General features: G+C 40.0%; 1 protein-coding gene across 2 annotated transcripts; it reads right to left on the bottom strand.

Moving 5' to 3' along the window:
- Positions 1–1,737: 1,737 nt before the first annotated feature.
- atp6v0a1a (ATPase H+ transporting V0 subunit a1a) lies at positions 1,738–17,559 on the bottom strand. Of its 2 annotated transcripts, XM_034142846.1 has the most exons (22): positions 17,434–17,559; positions 16,113–16,278; positions 15,470–15,548; positions 15,146–15,243; positions 14,926–15,054; positions 13,599–13,681; positions 12,976–13,102; positions 12,791–12,873; positions 12,617–12,710; positions 10,490–10,702; positions 9,322–9,472; positions 8,551–8,690; positions 7,750–7,916; positions 7,567–7,657; positions 7,224–7,342; positions 6,916–7,132; positions 6,709–6,816; positions 6,001–6,108; positions 5,289–5,333; positions 4,639–4,756; positions 4,332–4,503; positions 1,738–2,694 (listed from the first exon to the last, which is right to left on the bottom strand). In XM_034142846.1, exons 2-22 carry the CDS (start codon positions 16,227–16,229, stop codon positions 2,601–2,603), a joined length of 2,553 nt encoding a protein of 850 aa, XP_033998737.1. In that variant the 5' UTR covers positions 16,230–16,278; positions 17,434–17,559; the 3' UTR covers positions 1,738–2,600. The 2 variants fall into 2 exon arrangements, with proteins under 2 accessions (XP_033998737.1, XP_033998738.1); XM_034142847.1 differs by lacking the exon at positions 5,289–5,333.
- Between the last annotated feature and the right edge of the window lie 726 nt (positions 17,560–18,285).

Consider the following 18,285-nt stretch of genomic DNA (forward strand, 5'->3'; position numbering starts at 1 on the left):
TCATTAATATTATCAGCGCCTTGGGCAGCTTGAATATTATTATAATCCAATAATATAATATGAAATGGGCCATTCCACCTAATAAATATGATTCTTTTGGTGTCTTTAGCATATTCTGATGCTACTGCTATCTATTACTTCTACTGGAGCATCCCAAGACTCTTCTTCCTCCATTACTAAATAATGAAAATGTATTATAAAGTTACATATTTCCGGTTGCTTTTGTCAGGAGTGAGAGAGTCAAACAAACTCTTTCAATTGGATATTTCTGTTTGGACTTATTATAAGTAACATAATTGCATATAACTGGACGTCTACACTGAGTGAACCTGTTCATTACAATATGATAAAAAAGGCCCTTTATGCACAAAATACATATTTGTACGTCTACTTACTCTATGCTACTTACACGTGCCCTTCTGGATCTTTCCCTTTCTGTTCCAGCACAAAGTTCAGCGGGTATTTAAGATATATTTATCTGCCACAGATAACTGTAAGTGCTTTTATTACAAGTCCTAACATGCAGGGGGAAAAACACAACACACTCATTTCTCATGGGCCACTGCAACTACACAACCTATTCAATAGCACCACCAAGAGGAGTGGGGACACATTGAAATGCTACGGTCCGTGAAGCCACCATGCAGAAAACAGGCGGTTGTTTCAGTTTCATCTGCAGCTACAGTATTTTGCTGGACTTGAGCACAATATTAAAGTACTTGTTACTTCTATTCTTTGACATTTTATTGGGAAATATTGTCCTTTTTAGTCCACTACTTTTATTTTTTTTATTTTCATGTTTTACATACAATCATAGTCTATACATTTTGATACTGGGTTATGTGCACATCTGCTTACAGAATGTCAGTCCTTAAAGGGGACCTATCATGCAAAATGCACTTTTGTGCGTCTTTTATACATGAATATGTGTCCCCGGTGTTCCAGGGAACTCACCAAGTGTCAGAAAACACAACCCTCTCTATTTTCCTCCATACCCAAATCTCTAAAAAAGGGGCTGCAACGGATCTGATCAAAACTGCTCCAGATTTGAACACTGTCCTGACGTCAGGACAGTGGCACTACGGCTATTGGGCCAACTCCACCAATCAGGAGGAGACAGCCACGGCCATTGCCGTTCGAAAGCGCTGGAGACGTTGTAGTACATATGCCAGGCCAGTAGATGGTGCTGTTCTGCCCTTACAAACACAGAGCTAAAAAATGTCAAATTGAGCAAAATGAGGCATGGCTAAAATGCATGATCTGTTTGGTATTTTGAAAAAAAAAAAGTATAAATATGCCTTGTATGTATGGTCCTACACTATATTATTCAAATATAGCATGATAGGTCCACTTTAAGTAAAAGTCACATGTTCTAAAAGAACAGATTTGCCAGTGCTGTATAGAATATTTCTTTCAAATCCTAAAACCAAGTTGAATTACTAATAATGATTTTAGTAATTATTAGTGTAATACTCATTTCAAACTACAAACAATTAGAACATTTTGAAGTGAGGGTTGATTTAAATGTTAAACAAAACATTACTGTAGAGACCGGTTTCAGAACTATTTTAGAAATAACAAATCATTTAAATCAATTTGATGCCCAATTAGTACTTTCACTTAAAGTATGTCAAATGTTTAGTGCATTACTAATGTTACTTAAGTAAAGGCTTTGAATGTATCTTCCACCTCTGCTGCTGTTTAAGTAAAGGAAGAGACAAATAAAAACAAACTTAATCCAGCTCTTTCCGCTTTATTGACACAGAGATGCACAATTATTGCAGTGCTAAATATTTTCTGAGGAACGGTCTCCGCTGCTTCTGACTCCCTTCTGAGTGTGACAATGATTATTTAAACTTTAATATACAAATGAAATCAGATGCGAGGGACCAAAATGAGCAGGACCAACACACATTCACCTATAGATTCCCCTTTATTATGCTTGTGTAGATCAATGGAGAACAGCTCACAAAACACAAAGGGCATTTATGGAAAGGTTAGCTCAAAACGCAGGATTACACAGTCTCTTTCAAAGCACTGACTGACATCCTGAAGCAAGTCAAAATGTTTCCCTTTAAAGCTCTGTGTGAGGTCAGCGTGATAGAGGCGTCTGCTGTGCAAAGTTTGTGTGTGTGTGTTTTAGAAATTAAACCGGTGAGATGCTCCGTGCAGAACAATGCCTTAACACAACATGTGGAGATGAGAGACAAATAAACACTTCTGTCACTTTACTCTGAATAAACATCAGTCAAGACATTTGCACAACACACCTAACATATGGGAAGATGCAGGTTTTATACATTTCTTATTTGCATAAATAATATTAAACTAAATACAGGTACAACAAAAATGACTTCACTATAGGACAAGACACACAACAGATTACAGATGCAATTATTAGAGGAATGGATGTAATGAATAGCACATTTCTGAGTAGATGTTCCCGATTCTAAGAAGTGATCAGTAGCTTAAAACAAACAGCAGTCTGAAAGAGCTTTTGGAGTGTCACTCGTGGAAACTGCATCACACACACACAAAGAGACCATCACTATTCAACACCACACAGATTCTCAAGAGATGAGTGACATCAATAGAAGTTCTCAGTCCTCAGCATTCCCTTCCAGGATGCTTTCGAAGGTGAAGGGCAGGAACTTGAAGCCCTGGCCGGAGTAAAACTTGTTTTGGAACTCCACCCTGTAGAATAAACAAAGCGTCAATCAAAAACTAAAACAGGAACCCGGGAAGTCTCTCACACAGGCAGACAGGTGTGGTGATGGTCCAGGTTGTGTAAAGACGGTGACGACCCCCCCCTCTCTTCACTCCACACTGAGCTCCCACCTGAACACACTCATGTCTACATATGCTTCTGGGTCTCGTGCCAGGCCCTGACACATGAGCCTCTTCCCTTTTGGAAAATGATCAGGCTCTATTTTTGAAGCGGCCGACGCTAAGTGATGGCCGCATGACCTTTTAACTGAGGAGCCATCAATACCTGCCATTCCATAGTCTGTGTGGAGAAGCAAAGCTGCCGGGGAAGGGAGAGTCCAAAAGCTGCTACGAGTCGACTATTCGATCGGAAGAAAATAATCTGCCTCTTAAATGTAAAAATGTCCTGCTTTTTAAATCACACTAAACTGAATATCTATAGGTTTTAGGTGAAAAAATGTCATATATGTCCTTGGACTTTGAGGACTTCAATAGAACTTTTAAAAATGCAGCTGTAATATAAACTTCCAGGACTTTATCATGCAAGCAAATAATCAACATGTGTGCTATTTGCCCACCAAAGTTGAAATTGTATTCCAAAAGGCTACCTTAGACTTGAAGGCATCTACAAAGTAGTGGCCGACTACATTTTTCTCCACCTCTTCTTTGGCTTCTCTGCATTCCAAACGGCCCTGTATTGTCTCTAAAAGGCCTTTCAGTGAAAGCTGAGTCACCCAGTCATACTGTTTAAAGTTAATTATAGAGAAGAGTGTCTGCAACACACACATGCTCTGTAAATGTGCCAGCGGATAATAAAAAACCAGGATGACATTCAGCAAAGCCTGACAAAGACATTAATGAGGGTACAACAAAGTCTCATCGGAGCCATAGTGAGGACTTACAGACGGCTCTGCCCGCCTCACCCACACACAGCAGAAAATGGAAAGCATAACAGTGACTGGAGCCAGACATGTTCCAGGCCACAGGCCAGGGGAGAGAGAGGGCGGTGAGAAACTGAAACGTTCTACTTATACACCTGTCAGTTATGACCTGACCTGTTATAGTTACATTTCTTATTATTTTTTTTAATGTTGTTGTGAATGTTCACCTATGTCAGGGTAACCCGTTGTATGGATACTCTGAATGTACTGTTAGTGAAACTGGAAGTCAGTTTGATAAGTCTCATAATAAAAGTTAACATAAACTCTCTGACAACATTTTTACAATCAGGACCTTTTTAACTTTTATCACAAACTGTGACCCTCATTATGCCGTTGTAATGCAGAGCAGAAGAAGAAGCTGGTCCTGGATCCTAATGTGCTTAAACCGTCAGTTATTGTGTTTTATCACTTACTTACTACTTACCAAATAAGCAAAGCAGTGGCCTTGCATCTGTTTGTCTTCACCTGCAGATAGCACTATTGGTCTGTAGGTGCTTACCGTTATTTTAAAAAGTCCCACCCCAGTGCAAAGGGACTGGATTAATGCTCATTGGATTTAAAACTCTGGTTAGGAAAAGATGCTAAAAGTTGTACACTAGGACTGTCAGAACAGAGTGTTTTTCTGGCAAATAAATACAAATCAATTAACAGAAACAAACGCCACAAACACAAGACTCAACCTACCAGTGCAGTCGCAGTGCATGCAAGAAGGCGGACAAGCCCTCCATGATGAGAAGAATGGCAACTGTGAGAACAGCAAAGAAGCAAAAGACCACGGCCAGGATGAAGCCCCCTCCGATGCTTCTGCTGGAGAGGCCGATGTGCATCACCATGGTCCACAGCACCTCGGCCAGCTCTGTGCACGGGACGGAGAGAGCACACAGACTTCAGTACTGTGACGAAGGTGCAAGCATTTGACAAACACCTCTGTTAGTCAGTGTGTGTGTGTGTGTATAGTATGGTATTAAAATGGAGGAAGAGTGAGACTTACGTGCATGAGCCAGACTGAGGGCCCAGAGCCTCAGATAGGAGGCGGTGTTGGATATACAGCCCAGGCAGAACTCTATGGTGTGGATGGCCTGATGCACAGCCACATCCCCAAAGTTAAACTGTGAAAGAGATACAACATCGAACTGAAGCGTGAAAATCTAGAAAACATCGTCTCTACGTCAGGTCCACATAGGAGTCCAGTTCATTGTGTTTATAGAATCATTCAGGTAATTGATAGCAAAGACATTTGTTACAGCAGATCCCCTTAAATTAGAAGCGTCTCAGGACCCTGTGAACCCAATAACATCAGCTGCCCCGCTGATCCCTCATGCACATCACCGGAACTGTAAGCAAACACGGGTCTAATGGCTCCCACCGCTTGAGGAATCCCTGCAGCCCATGTTCAACAAGAGACTATTGGAACACATGGACCTAACACCCACATACACACCCACATACACACACACACACCCACACACACACACACACACACAGCTAAGAGCAGCAGGCAGTGGTTGACAGCAGACTACAAAGCGAAGGGATAAAAGAGACAGAACTGCTAGACATGCACTTTGACAGGGAGGGGATCGTTTGCAGAGTGGGGGGGGGGGGGGGGGGGGGGGGGGGTGCAGTGTGAGCTCCTATCCCTACCTCTTCCTCCTGGCAGGCCTTGACAGCAGGTGACAAAAGGCAACGCTTTGTTATTGACAGCACACACACAGATCGACAGACATCAGTAAAAAAAAAAGAAGAAGAGTGATGAGAGAATGAGTTACACACGTAAAAAGGAAGGAGGGAGAATATTACAGGATGAACACTCTGCTCACATGTGCAGACACAACATTTGAGGGATACATGGGGGGATGTATCCGGTTATTTTTCTTAAGGAAGTCTATTTAAAAACAACTCGTACATTAACTGTTTCCTGGTTGAGTTAAATCTCTTCGGGACGTACAACCCTTCCCCCCCCTGGTCTGTTTCTTACAAGTTAAGGTATACAATCTACCATCAACCACACACTAACGTGGCTGTACTAAGAAATACAGTACAACAAAGTAAACCATTTTTCTTTCATCTTTGCATCTTATTTGCTATGATCTGAAGGTGGCAGTCTGGAGTTTGTTAAACCAGTTCATTCAATAATTCATGTGTTTTATTGCCACAGTGGAAGTGGAAAGATGGGGTGTCGGGTTCTGTTTCCAAACTGTGGCTGAATATCTAAATTATTCAAAGATGTGAGTGGATCCTATAACCTGTGGCACCCCCACCCCCCACCCCCCACCGGCCTGCTGTTTCTCCTGCTTAGTGAGCAAGAGGGAGGAAATGCAGCCGGTGTTGCTGAAGAGGACACGCCTCTTTTTACCTCAGGCTCCTCCTCCGAGTGCTGCGAGAGCTGGTCATGCTGGATGATTTCAGCCTCATCCTCAGTGGGCCCGTTGCCCACCCGGATGCCTCCAAAATTCGCTGTACCCTGAATTGGAAGACGGGTCAAATAAAAAAATTAAAAAAGGGATTATAGATACATTCATATTGCGGCCTACTTGCCAAACATCACAGGATATATTTTTCAAGCTACTGAACAATATATTTTTTAATGTTTATAGTGTACTATGTTTAATAGATTGGTATATGAGAGTATTCTAATGTATTCTGTATATTTTAGAGTGCTTAGATACTCCTCTGAATATATGTATTTTTGACTGAGAATGTGAATGCGTACATTCTACTTTCTATAAATAACAAAACTAGAGCAGTTCATAAGCTAAACAAAACCTTACAAAAACGGTATAAATATAATTCATAGTTATTCAGTTCCTTTGAGTCAACTTAAAATAATATTTAATTGGCTGACCAAACCATAATTAATCACCATAAAATAATGTGCCCTAAATGGCTCTTACAATATATGTATATTTACATTTTAAATGTTTATTTTTACTTTACTTGTATTTTATTATATTTTTAAGAAATGTTGTAATTCTTGTAGATTGACTTGGGATAAATAAAGTATACATCCATTATAATTAAAATGTACAAGGTATTATTTAAATTGACATTTGATTTATCTTACCAGGTTCTTCCGCCACAAATACTGTCTCCGCAGAACAAGAGTTTTTATTATTAACATACAGGGAACACAAGCCAATGCGATTATCACCAGGATGGATTGTATAGCCATCTAAATGAAGAAGATAGAAATAAAAAAAGGACATTAAGCTTACTGTAGTTCATTATAGGACAAAAGGATGCATGTCTGACAGAAACAAATGTGTCTGACCTGCCCTCTGTAGAGGGGCTGGTTACTGGGGTCGCTGTAGTTGAACAGGAACATGTTAATAAATGCGATTAGGAGACTGGGAGCGTCCTTGGATATGCTGGCATCGTACGAGACCCATTTATAGAAGATCATAATGGCTAGATAGCCGAACAGACTGGCCATGAAGACGATCTCCGGGATGAATCCCAGGTAGATATTCAGCGGCTTCTTGAAATACCTGCAGAGACACACAGATAATCACAATTTGTGCAAAATGACAACGAGCAATAAATAAAACAAGAAATGAAAGCAGTGGATGGAAAGCTCACAGGTGGTTGAAAAGACTGAGTGAGATTCCGAACAGCATGTGGACGACTCCCAGGATCACAGACATCTTCATCTTAAACGAGTTCAGGAAGGTCAGCTTGTTCGTGGCAATGTTCCATATCTGAGAGAAAAGAAATTGTAAAAACTGTTCAACATTGGATTTTTGATATGTTTTTATTGTGGGCTTTCTCCATTCACACATCTTCAATTATAGGCACTTTATGATAACACATTTATTGTTTGATTCAGCAACTAGCCATTCATTGAAGATGTATTTGAAAGGATATATATATATATATATATAAAAGACATTGGCAACTAAAATAGTTTGTAAAAAGTATTCACCGGATCAATGCCAATAGGGTACGGCCCTTTGAACACTCCATCTACCATCGGGTCCAACTGCAAAACCTTATTGCCTTCCAGTGTTTCAAACCTGATCGGGAGGAGAACACACATCAGTTTTATGATTTTAAACACTGTATGACTCCAACAGCGTTTGCGTCTGCGTTTGATGATGACACTTACGACCAGTTGCCCCCTCGCTTAGCGTCGAACATGGGCCTGACGCTCCAGCCTGAGCCGAACACGTTGAGGGACTTCGAGAAGCAGTCGTTGTAAATGATCCCAGTGTAGATGGAGAAGACTCCCATCAGCAGGATGATGTAGCGCCCTGCAAACACCATGCTGAACATCTGCCAGAGAAAAATCAATCATGGATAAGTGATTTAGAAGAGCTGCATCTCTACATTAAAAGGTTACCTATTATGCAAAATCCACTTTTTCATAATCTTTTATACATAAACATGTGTCCTCTCTGCGTTAAGAGATTCTGAAAGTTTCAGGAAAAAAGATTCACTCACTTTTTGTCCTGATCCATTTATATAAAAACCTGATTTTGGCCACTTTATGATGTCATAATGAATTTTTGGCTTGTGTAACCATTAGCCAATAACCAACAAAGGTAACCCCCCCCCCCCCCCACCTTATCACCTGAATCTCCTCCTAGAGCACCATTGTGTTCTTTTTAACCAAATATCTCTCAGAGGGGCGTGGGGAGGGGCTCCTTATTTTCATCTGAAGTAACAGACAGAGAATCAGCACTTTTGAAACAGGGCTGAAACAGAGGGGATTATGGGATGCTGCAATGATCTGTTTGGTGTTTGGAGCCAAACACTTCCGAGACATGTTTTGTATATATCTGAGACCTATAATATATTGATGAAAAACAGTATAATAGGGGACCTTTAATGAAAGGAGCTCTGTTTGGCTTGAATCAGCCATGAGGGTGGTGTAAGGGCTGATGAGATGGATGTGATTGGATCATACCTCGTTGTCATTCTTCTGGGCAATCAGCCTGCTCTCTCTCAACACAAGGTAGAGGGCAGCCGCGGTCATGAGCACCCCGTGGCCCAGGTCACCAAACATAACGGCAAACAGGAAGGGGAAGGTGATGATGGTGTATGGCGCTGGAGACAAGGAGGGAGGGAGGCAGGCAACATGTGAGGGGGGGGGGGGCGGTGGTGTGGCAGGTGAAACAACATATGCCGATAAACAGCATGTTCAAACAAAGTGACAATGGGTGATGAGGAAACACGCCTTTCAGTGAGTGTTTCAAAACCACAGGCAGCTGGGTAAAGCCGCTTTTGAATACAAAAAGTTGGAATGCCTTAAAGGGACAGTTCACCCCAAAATACATATTTTCTCTCCTACATGTAATAAAATGTATCAATCTACAGTGTAATTGTGTGAGTTGGTGAGTCTTGAGGTTATCGTCCTTAGAATGATCTGCCATCTCTTTAACATCATGGAACTAAATGGAATTGGGCTTGTAATAAATACATTAGAAAAAGTATTTACAGAAATGTCTCTTTCCAGACATTACGAGCAGGTTTCTTAACATAATCTATAGACTTTGTTGTGAAATATTTACTTAACAAAACAATATTTTCATCAAACCAATATATTAACATGTGGAGGAAAATTGTGTATTTTTGATTTTGGGGGTAAACTGTACTTTAAAACATACATGATAACACTGATGGTCCAGATGATGACAGAAGCCAGAGGGATGTTCAGACAAAGGTGTGTGACGCATACCTGGGTTAATCTCACGGTAGCTGCCAATCCCATAAGCATCCACTATGTTTTGAAATCCGGAGGTGAACTTGTTTGTCTTGTTAAAGGTGGGTGGGGTCTGCTTGGTCTGCATTCGATTCAGGATGGAAGGCACAGTGGAGCCGCTCTTCTCCTAAAAAGCAGAACAAACACAAGTCATGCGCCACAGGATTATAATAAACATGAGTTTTCTTCCACAGACCGGAACTACATACACCCTGGAGATAGGATTACAAGCCTTCTAGTCTTTCCTAGAATGGGATCATGTGCAGAGAATGACAAAAGCAAACTAAACAAGAGGAAATATGCTGCTATCTCAAATTACACTGCATAAAAAGTATTTTAAGGAACTAATAAAAGATGATAAAATTATTATTTGCTACAGGCGAGACCTTGATAAACTATGCTATGGCCTCATGTTTCCCAACAAGTACAATAGAGACAGCTGAGAACTGTGAATACAAACAGTTCAGTGTAAAGTCTCTGCTGCTACACCCAACATACAAAAAAGTTTCTATATTCTACGCTATTTTCTTAATTCGGCCGGCTGATGAAGCCCAGCCTACGGAGGCCCTTTCTTTCCAACTCCACACCCCCAGATTATTTTCATTTTAGCACTACTAGTCATGCATGACTGTAGATAAGGCCAGAGCATTAACTGTCTCTTGAGACGCCTGAAAGTCAGCTCCTGTGGGCCCTCTCACTCATCACTTGCACTCAGGCAGCCGATAAGAAAGTGCACACAGCAGCTGTTAACGGTTCCACAAACAAAGATGCCTGCTCACCATGAGGGGGAAGCTGTTGAAGCTAGCACAGTATTGGTTTATTTAAAAATCTTAACCGTTTGTTTTGAGGAACTTGTAAGTAGTGCATAGAGTAGTCTTGCATGACTTGTAAGTTCCTCTTCTTCGGATTATGCAAATAAATAAGAACACCACACTGTCACAGTGAATATACTGGTGGCTGAGTACCGTATAAACAAAAGATGGAATGAACATCCTGTTTGCACTGACGTAGCTTGGACACATGTGTTTTTTCCAACTGGTTCTGCTACATTCAATACATGAACCCTGTTCACTCTGACAAACATCAAGTTTGAGTTGGATTAAACCAATTAAATAGTGAATATTTGACTAAATCAGTAACTCACCGTCCCCCTGCGCAGGGCGAACTGGATGGAGTCCATGTCGGAGACGGGACACCACACCTCAGCGATCAGACACTTCTGAGTGACATCGATGTTGCAGAGGTTGAGGGTGTGGTAGACGGCCTTCATCTTCTTCACCTTGATGAACCACACTCTGACCGTCTTGGCTGCAGCCTGCAGGACCCTCTGCCTGTGATCCTCCGTCTGGTTCAGCACCTTTACAGAGACACAACAAGTAAAGTCAGTCGTTGTTTAAAAAAAACCTAATTTTAGACATTTAATTTACGATGGTGGCATATTTTGTAAAGTTTGTCTGATGTTGTCCATCTGTAAATCGTAAATAATGTTAATATCCTAGAGCAAAAAAAGGTCAAGACAAATGTCCATTGTGGTACCCAAAAAACACTTACTGGTGCCATTTTAGTTAAACCTGTGCTTTTCTATCAACTACAAGCTGATCTGTGAATACATTCAAAACCTCCTCATTTCAATACCCAGAGCACAAATATAAACTCAAATTCTATCAAATACTTGTATCATCTTTAAATCTGTCTAAATAAACAGCTTTTGAAAATATAATGTCCACTGCAATCAGAAAAGGCATCCAAAAATAGCAGCAATGAATCATGCATTTGATATTTACACAGCGTTTACATGTAATCCCTCATCATTGAGTCATACGGTTAAGAGCAACAAGTTGTGTGCTCCATTAGGTTTTCCCGAAAGAGATATAGGATATTCCCAGGTATGCTGCTGTGTGACTCACATTTAAAGCTGAGTCCTATGATCAGCAAATAGCTGGATACTTAAGCTGTGTGCTGTCTGGCTACAGGCGCTGTCTGGCTACAGGCGCAGTCCTGCATGCTGTTGAGGGGCTTAATGGCCCACACATAAGCTGATTGCTGTGCAAAATGTTTGACATTCTTCTAGATTTGTGCCAGTCAGTCATTCGGCCTTCATGCCTACATAGCGACCAACATAACACTACATCCACAAACGCTAAGGATCCCCATCAGTAGTGTGCAAAGCCGTGAGAGAATATCAATTGATATGTTAATACACAAAATATCACGTAACTGGCTCGAGCAAACCGTTTCTGATTCCACAAATTCTTAGCACCGACGGAGTAAATAACATGTGTGGGAGATTCACCTTTAAAAAAGGGGCCTTATAATGCTTTTGGGGGTTTTCCCATTTCCCGTTATGTTTTACATTATATTACATTACATTACATGTTACTTGTTACTTGTTAGACGCTTTTATCCAAAGCGACTTACATACTCAATACTGTGGACAATCCCCACAGGAGCAACTCGGGGTGAAGTGTCTCGCCCAGGGACACAACGACATGCTGCCTGCAGTGGGGTTTGAACCTGTGACCATCTGATCCCAACACCAAGGATCTATCCACTGCGCCACACGCCTCCCTATTTTATTGTTTTTTGTTCATGTAAATGGTCTGCAAAGACTTAACTCCCTAAAAGGAAAGTTCCTCCAGAGGGAGTTTCTCTCCCGCACACCCTGTGCAGCATAACAAGTCACTGAGGACTAAACCATCACTGCAGGCACAACAACAACACTGAAATGGAAAGACTATTCCTGCTGGAGGACAATTCTCTTGCGGGGAGCTAGACAGTTGCTGATCAGCAATGGTTCATGTTTATTGCTATAAATCAATAACTATAATAATAACCCAAACTGACCGTGCAGGACGGCACATATCGGGATGTTAACAAGAGGTCATATGATAGCCAGGCTGTTACTGTTGGTTACTAAAAAAACAGGAAGGAAGCAGACTTGCTATTTGCAAATTGACAATACATTGTATTCCACACACTCAAACGTGATTTATGTCATCGATGGGGTGACATTTGTGCAATATAAATAAAGGAAGTTACTCATAAAAACATCAGGTTTACAGACTGAACAAGAAGCTGACAAATTAATTGTAAAAAGCAGATGTGTTGCATGCCTTACCATAGTTCCCTTACACTCACTTCTTCTGAAAAAAGGTCTTGCTTACTTGGCGGAAGTACAAAACAAAAAGACAACTAACCAGTTTAAGTGTGTCTCTCAGATAGTTTTAACGAGTCTACATTGTATAACCGTTTTCCCTTTGAGTTTATTTACCATTTGCAGGTCATCGATGCGTGCATTCACTCCTGCCAGCATCTCTTTCCTCTCCTGGGGTGTTTCCGGGCAAGGGTACAAGGTTGCTCTGAACCTGAAGATGTAGAAAAAGAAGCTCAGATATGAAACTGCTGGCCCAGAACACTTCCTTAAATGTGTTGGTCGGTCACTTACCCCTCACAGATCTTCTTGACTCTGATCTTAAGCTGGTCTCCCTGGAAGAAGATGATGAAGACAGTCTTGTGGACCTGATCGCCCTGTGGAAACAACTTTCAGTTAGGACTCTGGTGATAAAACACTGAAACAGGCATTAACATCTGACCAGGTTCAGAGGACGTTAGTGGATGAACAGCACTTACCGTAGACGGGTCCTCCAGAGGTTCTTCAATTTCTGCCTGCCTCAGGAACACGTTTCCTCGGCAGACTCTCCACAGCATCCTCTCAAATGTGGGAATACGTTCCCGGCCAATGACTCCAGCCACAAATCTACAACAGATGGACAAATGCTTTCAGTGATGATAGGAGTTATGATTGATATGAATCATTATTGCACTTCTATAGCTTATATAAAGATAATGGTTTTATCTTTTTAAAGCCTGGTTCCCATAATTTCTGTTTGAAGAGCTCAAATAGGCCTCTTGTGAACCCTAAACTTAATTTATCTTAACAGAATATCAAATGTAACATTAACAATCTCTGCTACTATCCAGTAAAACAAAACACTTGAAAATATTTCTATATAGGGAGATGGAGTTTCCACACAATATAAAAATGTATGTTCTGTAAACATTGACGGTAATCCGTACTATATATATTTGTGTGGATTTGTGGGTAGACCTCCACTTTACGTGTTGTCTTACTAAGCTGGGCAGACTGAGCTGGTGTGGGCAAGGGGATTGGCTAGATCACACTCTGGTTTCAGACACAGATGGAAGAGAAGCTTAATCTGTTTGAATGAGGGAAGACCAAAACCCAGACTCACCCCAGTCTGAGAGGAGCCCTTTGGATCGTCTCATTGGGGTCCAGCAGGGTGGATGCCTCCTCCAGTAAACTGGGATCCTCCATCTGCATGAGAGTCAGTTCATTATTTGACATTAATAATCGTTAGACTTGGGCTAAACTATATATATATATATATTTTTTTTTTGGGGATTATTTTGACTGATATTGTAATATGATTACAAATATTGTATGTCGGGTTTTTTTTTTTTTGCATCATTATTTGTATTTAATTGAACAATTGTATTCAAATATTCCTTGGGTCATTTTGCAAAGATGTGCACTAAACAAAGATTTTTTTCAAAAGTAGAATTGGCTATATTGCTAATTTAAACATCTTATGAATTGTTTAATACATACTTGTGAAAACTGCGGTTGGAAAACTGGATTTTATTAACATGAATGTAGAGATTGGGAAAGAAGGACGAAGGAGGAGTCAGGGCCAGTGTTTGTTTTCAGCCTGGACAGTGACTTTTCTCCAGTTAATGCCTAAACAGCAGCTTGTTGATGATTCATCTCAATTACAGTCTGTAACAACTTGTAAAACATGACTTAGCATTGTGAGTCAACAGAGTTTTGCTTGTGAATGCAGTGAACTGGAATGGATGTTGGGCAAAGGTGGGCAGTAAACATGAAGTCTGTGCCAAGTACTGTCCAAAGGTTACTACAGAATTTGCCTGTTTAGAAATAAGGCTTTTTATTGCCACTCAGAATATTCAATATACATTTTACCAACAGTTTTTTTCTGCTATCCGGACCCGGTGACATTAATGAGGAGTTAAATGGTAAATAATTGAAATACAATATTTAAACATTACAAATAATTGTTTGAATATATATGAAACAATCAGAAAATATAATAATTATTATATTTCCCATAACTTAGCAGTTTTTAGACTATGATAGATTTTAAAACCAATAAAGATCTTATTTTTGGATTTTTTTAAGTCACAGTTCTTTCCAGCAGTGGATTTACAGAACAGTAACTCATGTGACCGGCTGGTGTGAATGGGCAAAGACCATGTAAGCAACTATGGTGTATCAAAAGTGAAACGCCAAAGCCAGACTAAACAGCAACAAAAAAATCAGTTTATCCATTTTCACAGTGAGTATATTAAATAAATAATGTTTCAAAACATTTGAAAAAAAGTTCAGATTTTCCTAAGATGTGTTAAAAGGTCTTAGATGTTATAACCATGGCAAAAAAGTATTACAGAAGTTCTACTTATTTTTAAGGCAACACAATGTTAGTAAAATAAAAGACCGGAGAGCATCGTTTTGTAAGGCCTACGTGCACAAGGGAAGCTGACCTCATCAAAAAACTGCTGGGTGCGACGCAGGATGTGCTTGAGCTCAGTCAGTTCCAGGAAGTTCTTCTTCAGAGCTTCTTGGTTGGTGTTTATTTCCTTCAGCTCATTCTCAAGCTTCTCAAATGTGGCCTGTGGTGAGACATAGAGTACAGAGAGGTCAGCAGAGGGTCGAGTAGAAGGATAGAGAACACTGTTAATCTTTAGGAGAGAGAGCAGGCACCTCCATGTCGATCATGTCCCTTGGGAGCGGGACTTCAGGGTTCTCTCCCGTGTCAAGTATGGGGATGTTGGCCTTCTTTATTTCTTTCTCCACAAATCCTGCAAACGAAAAGTGAACAGGTAAAAAAGAGGCGTACAGTTGTTTACGCTGTGAAGGAAGTGCCCAGCCTCCTATTGTATGGCCTGTTATGGCTCTTTAAAATGATGAAATCAAATAAAAGTATGTTGTTATGGTTCATGAGTGCAAGCATAGTATTTTTCAGATTTTAAATTGTAAAGTCATTGTAATGTTTAGCTCTGGCAAGATATAACCAAGCTCACTTACTCAGTTTGCGATCCATCTCCTCACATCGTCGTACTTCATTGACAAATTTCCGTTGGAAAACGTTCACATCGGGATTTAGCTGCATGATAAAAATGAAGGGGAACATGAGAGTGTGAAGCAACAGAAGATAGATTATAACGACATTACTTTTTTGTTATAAAAAACAAATGATGCATCAGTAACATGTGTAAAACTGGAATTAATTCAAAAACAAGAACCTCCACTTACAATAACATCATTAGCTGCTTCAATGTCAATGATTTAATGATGTGCTCAGATGATGCATAGCTATACATTGACAACCCTACCATTAAAATGGGATATTTGTTAGAGTCCATCAATAAGTTCTAGTAAAACAAAGATACTACTGTTTACACACAGGCCTACTCTGTCACAGCCCATCTTATATTCTAGCACACAGCTTCAGGGATTCTCAGGAATGGGCTTTCTCACGTGTGGAATGAGGGGTCAGCTGTGAGCACATGATTAACATGATGCTGAAGGCATGCACTTTCTCAGCATTGTCACTGAGGTGGTATCAACAGGTACCAGCAAGGTGGTTGGTAGAAAATGGCAATCAAAAGCTAAATCTGTTGATAATAAAGAAATCATGATTCAGAGGACAGTATAATAGTGCACTTACATCACGAAACTGCACCATCCCGATCTCTCCCAGTTCGCTGACACAACAGTAGGCCGCTTCTGACTGGAGGAAGAGCTGAGCCAGCGTCATGTCTTCACTTCTAAAGAGTTCCCCCATGTTGCTGCAGGATGCGAGTGCTCAGCACCCCTAAAACCAACCAGAACCTCTAGAAACAGAACATTAATATTGATAATTAGTCACACATTCAAGAAAGAAAAACAAAACATGAAGGATCTAAGTAGTTCTCCATTCAACACTTTCTCTACATAGCACATTAGTGTCAAGATCACTGATGAGGGAGGCCTTTATCAGATGTGTGTTAGTTTAGCAGGCATGTGACAAAAAAGAGAAAAGAAAAAAGTATATCAGCTTCTCCTCATGCTGATCTCATGATCACAGCAGGAATGTTGTTAAATTTAAAATCGGTGTTCTCTGAACCATGGCAATACAGAAGCTTTGTAATATAAAATGGTGGATGCAAACCAAAGGTAAACAGAAAACGTGGTTAGAAAGCAGCCTATGTAATATTTGACAATAAATATGAATATGTTCTCAGGATAATTTAGTTTAGCAGCATATCCTCCCACTGTTAACCGACCACACAGGGCTTATCTGTGGATTACAGGGTAGCATGTGACTAGTAGTTCTAGTAAGCCTCCCCACTTCCACGCAAAGGGCTCATTAACCGATTTAACACAGCAAAACAAGTTCACATAACACCATAAAACTTTACAAAACTTAAACAGTTAAGTGACTTCGTATTTATCTTTTTGAATTACATATCAAGCAGTATTGTAACTATTTTAGCACCGACGACTGAACCTTTCACCTGTCAAAGATGATGTCAAATGGATAGCAGTATCGCTAACTAAATTGACATGTCACTGTCACACCAATTTACCGAAACTAGTAAACTCACATAATCTAATAACGTAGAAAAGCAATCATTACATAAGGTAACAAATTCAGCTTTTACAGTTGTAAATGTTAGCTAAACTAAATCAGTAGTCGGAAGCTAGTCAGCTTAGCAACCCCTTAGTTAAAGTGTAACATTAATCTTAAAAACTAAATATTCACTTGGTTGAGGTTAATATGTATTTTATCCACAACATCAGGTTGTTAGTTAGCTCACTTAACAGTAAACAGTAAAGTAAATCATGATCAGTTCGCATTTTAAGTGGTGCGGGGGCTAGCAGGAGAGCTAACGCTAACTTAGCGCACCTGTTGCTCAATACTTTACCGAAATAATAAGATTAACGCTAGATTGGTTTATATAATTTACACTCTCAATTACCGTTTTATTAAGCAACAGTGTACCTACTGTTCAGGCGGAGATGTCCCTCTCTCCTTGGTCTCCTTCCTGATTTCCTCTCTGCTGTTTGTTGTGGGCTGGTCGGTGGTTCGCAGCTGACAGCTCTTCTTCTTCTTCTTCCTCTTCTTCTGGGTTTATGGCGGTTCACGTCCTGAATGCTGCTTTACTGCCTCCTCCTGGGTATGGTCCTCCTCAATGCCCAGTTAAAGTTGTGTAATTAGCTATGGTAATTAGTCAAAAACCTATAATAAAACGAATAGTAAGTGATGGGATGTAGCTGAATACATTTACTAAAGGTAGTCAGCACTCTCATTATATCTGCACTTTATTTGAGATTATTTTATTTGATACTTCTACATCACTACAATTCAGTAGGAAATATTGCTCTTTTAAGGCTACTTACATTTATTTGACACATACTATTTATTTGTATATTTTTAAAGCATATAATATAATTCAGTAGCCTACTATACTTCAGTAATCTATAATTGGTAGCCTAAAAGACCAAACAAAGTATACAAAATTCCCTCCACGTTTATCAAGCTCCACATTTGGACTTAAATAATAAATCATAGGCTTTTTATTTGTGATAAACACAGAACATTTTTATATTCTATAATAATGCAGCAATTTGAAGCCACTCTGTATAAAACTTATGTAGGACACTTACTAATGGAGTAATTATAAACCATGGTAGGCCTATACTTTTACATTTAATGAGGCACTACTTTCTCTGATATGTTCCTTTTGCCTGTTTCATTATCATCCCTAAGCCTTAGATTGTTTGTATTCCATCATACACTTGTAAGAGTGTTCGTCTTTATAAGTGTCTGTGCCTTTTTTTTTCTATTTTCCATTGCT

The sequence above is a fragment of the Trematomus bernacchii genome, unplaced genomic scaffold (assembly GCF_902827165.1).
Source record: "Trematomus bernacchii unplaced genomic scaffold, fTreBer1.1, whole genome shotgun sequence".
In the NCBI taxonomy this organism is placed as follows: Eukaryota; Metazoa; Chordata; class Actinopteri; order Perciformes; family Nototheniidae; genus Trematomus; species Trematomus bernacchii.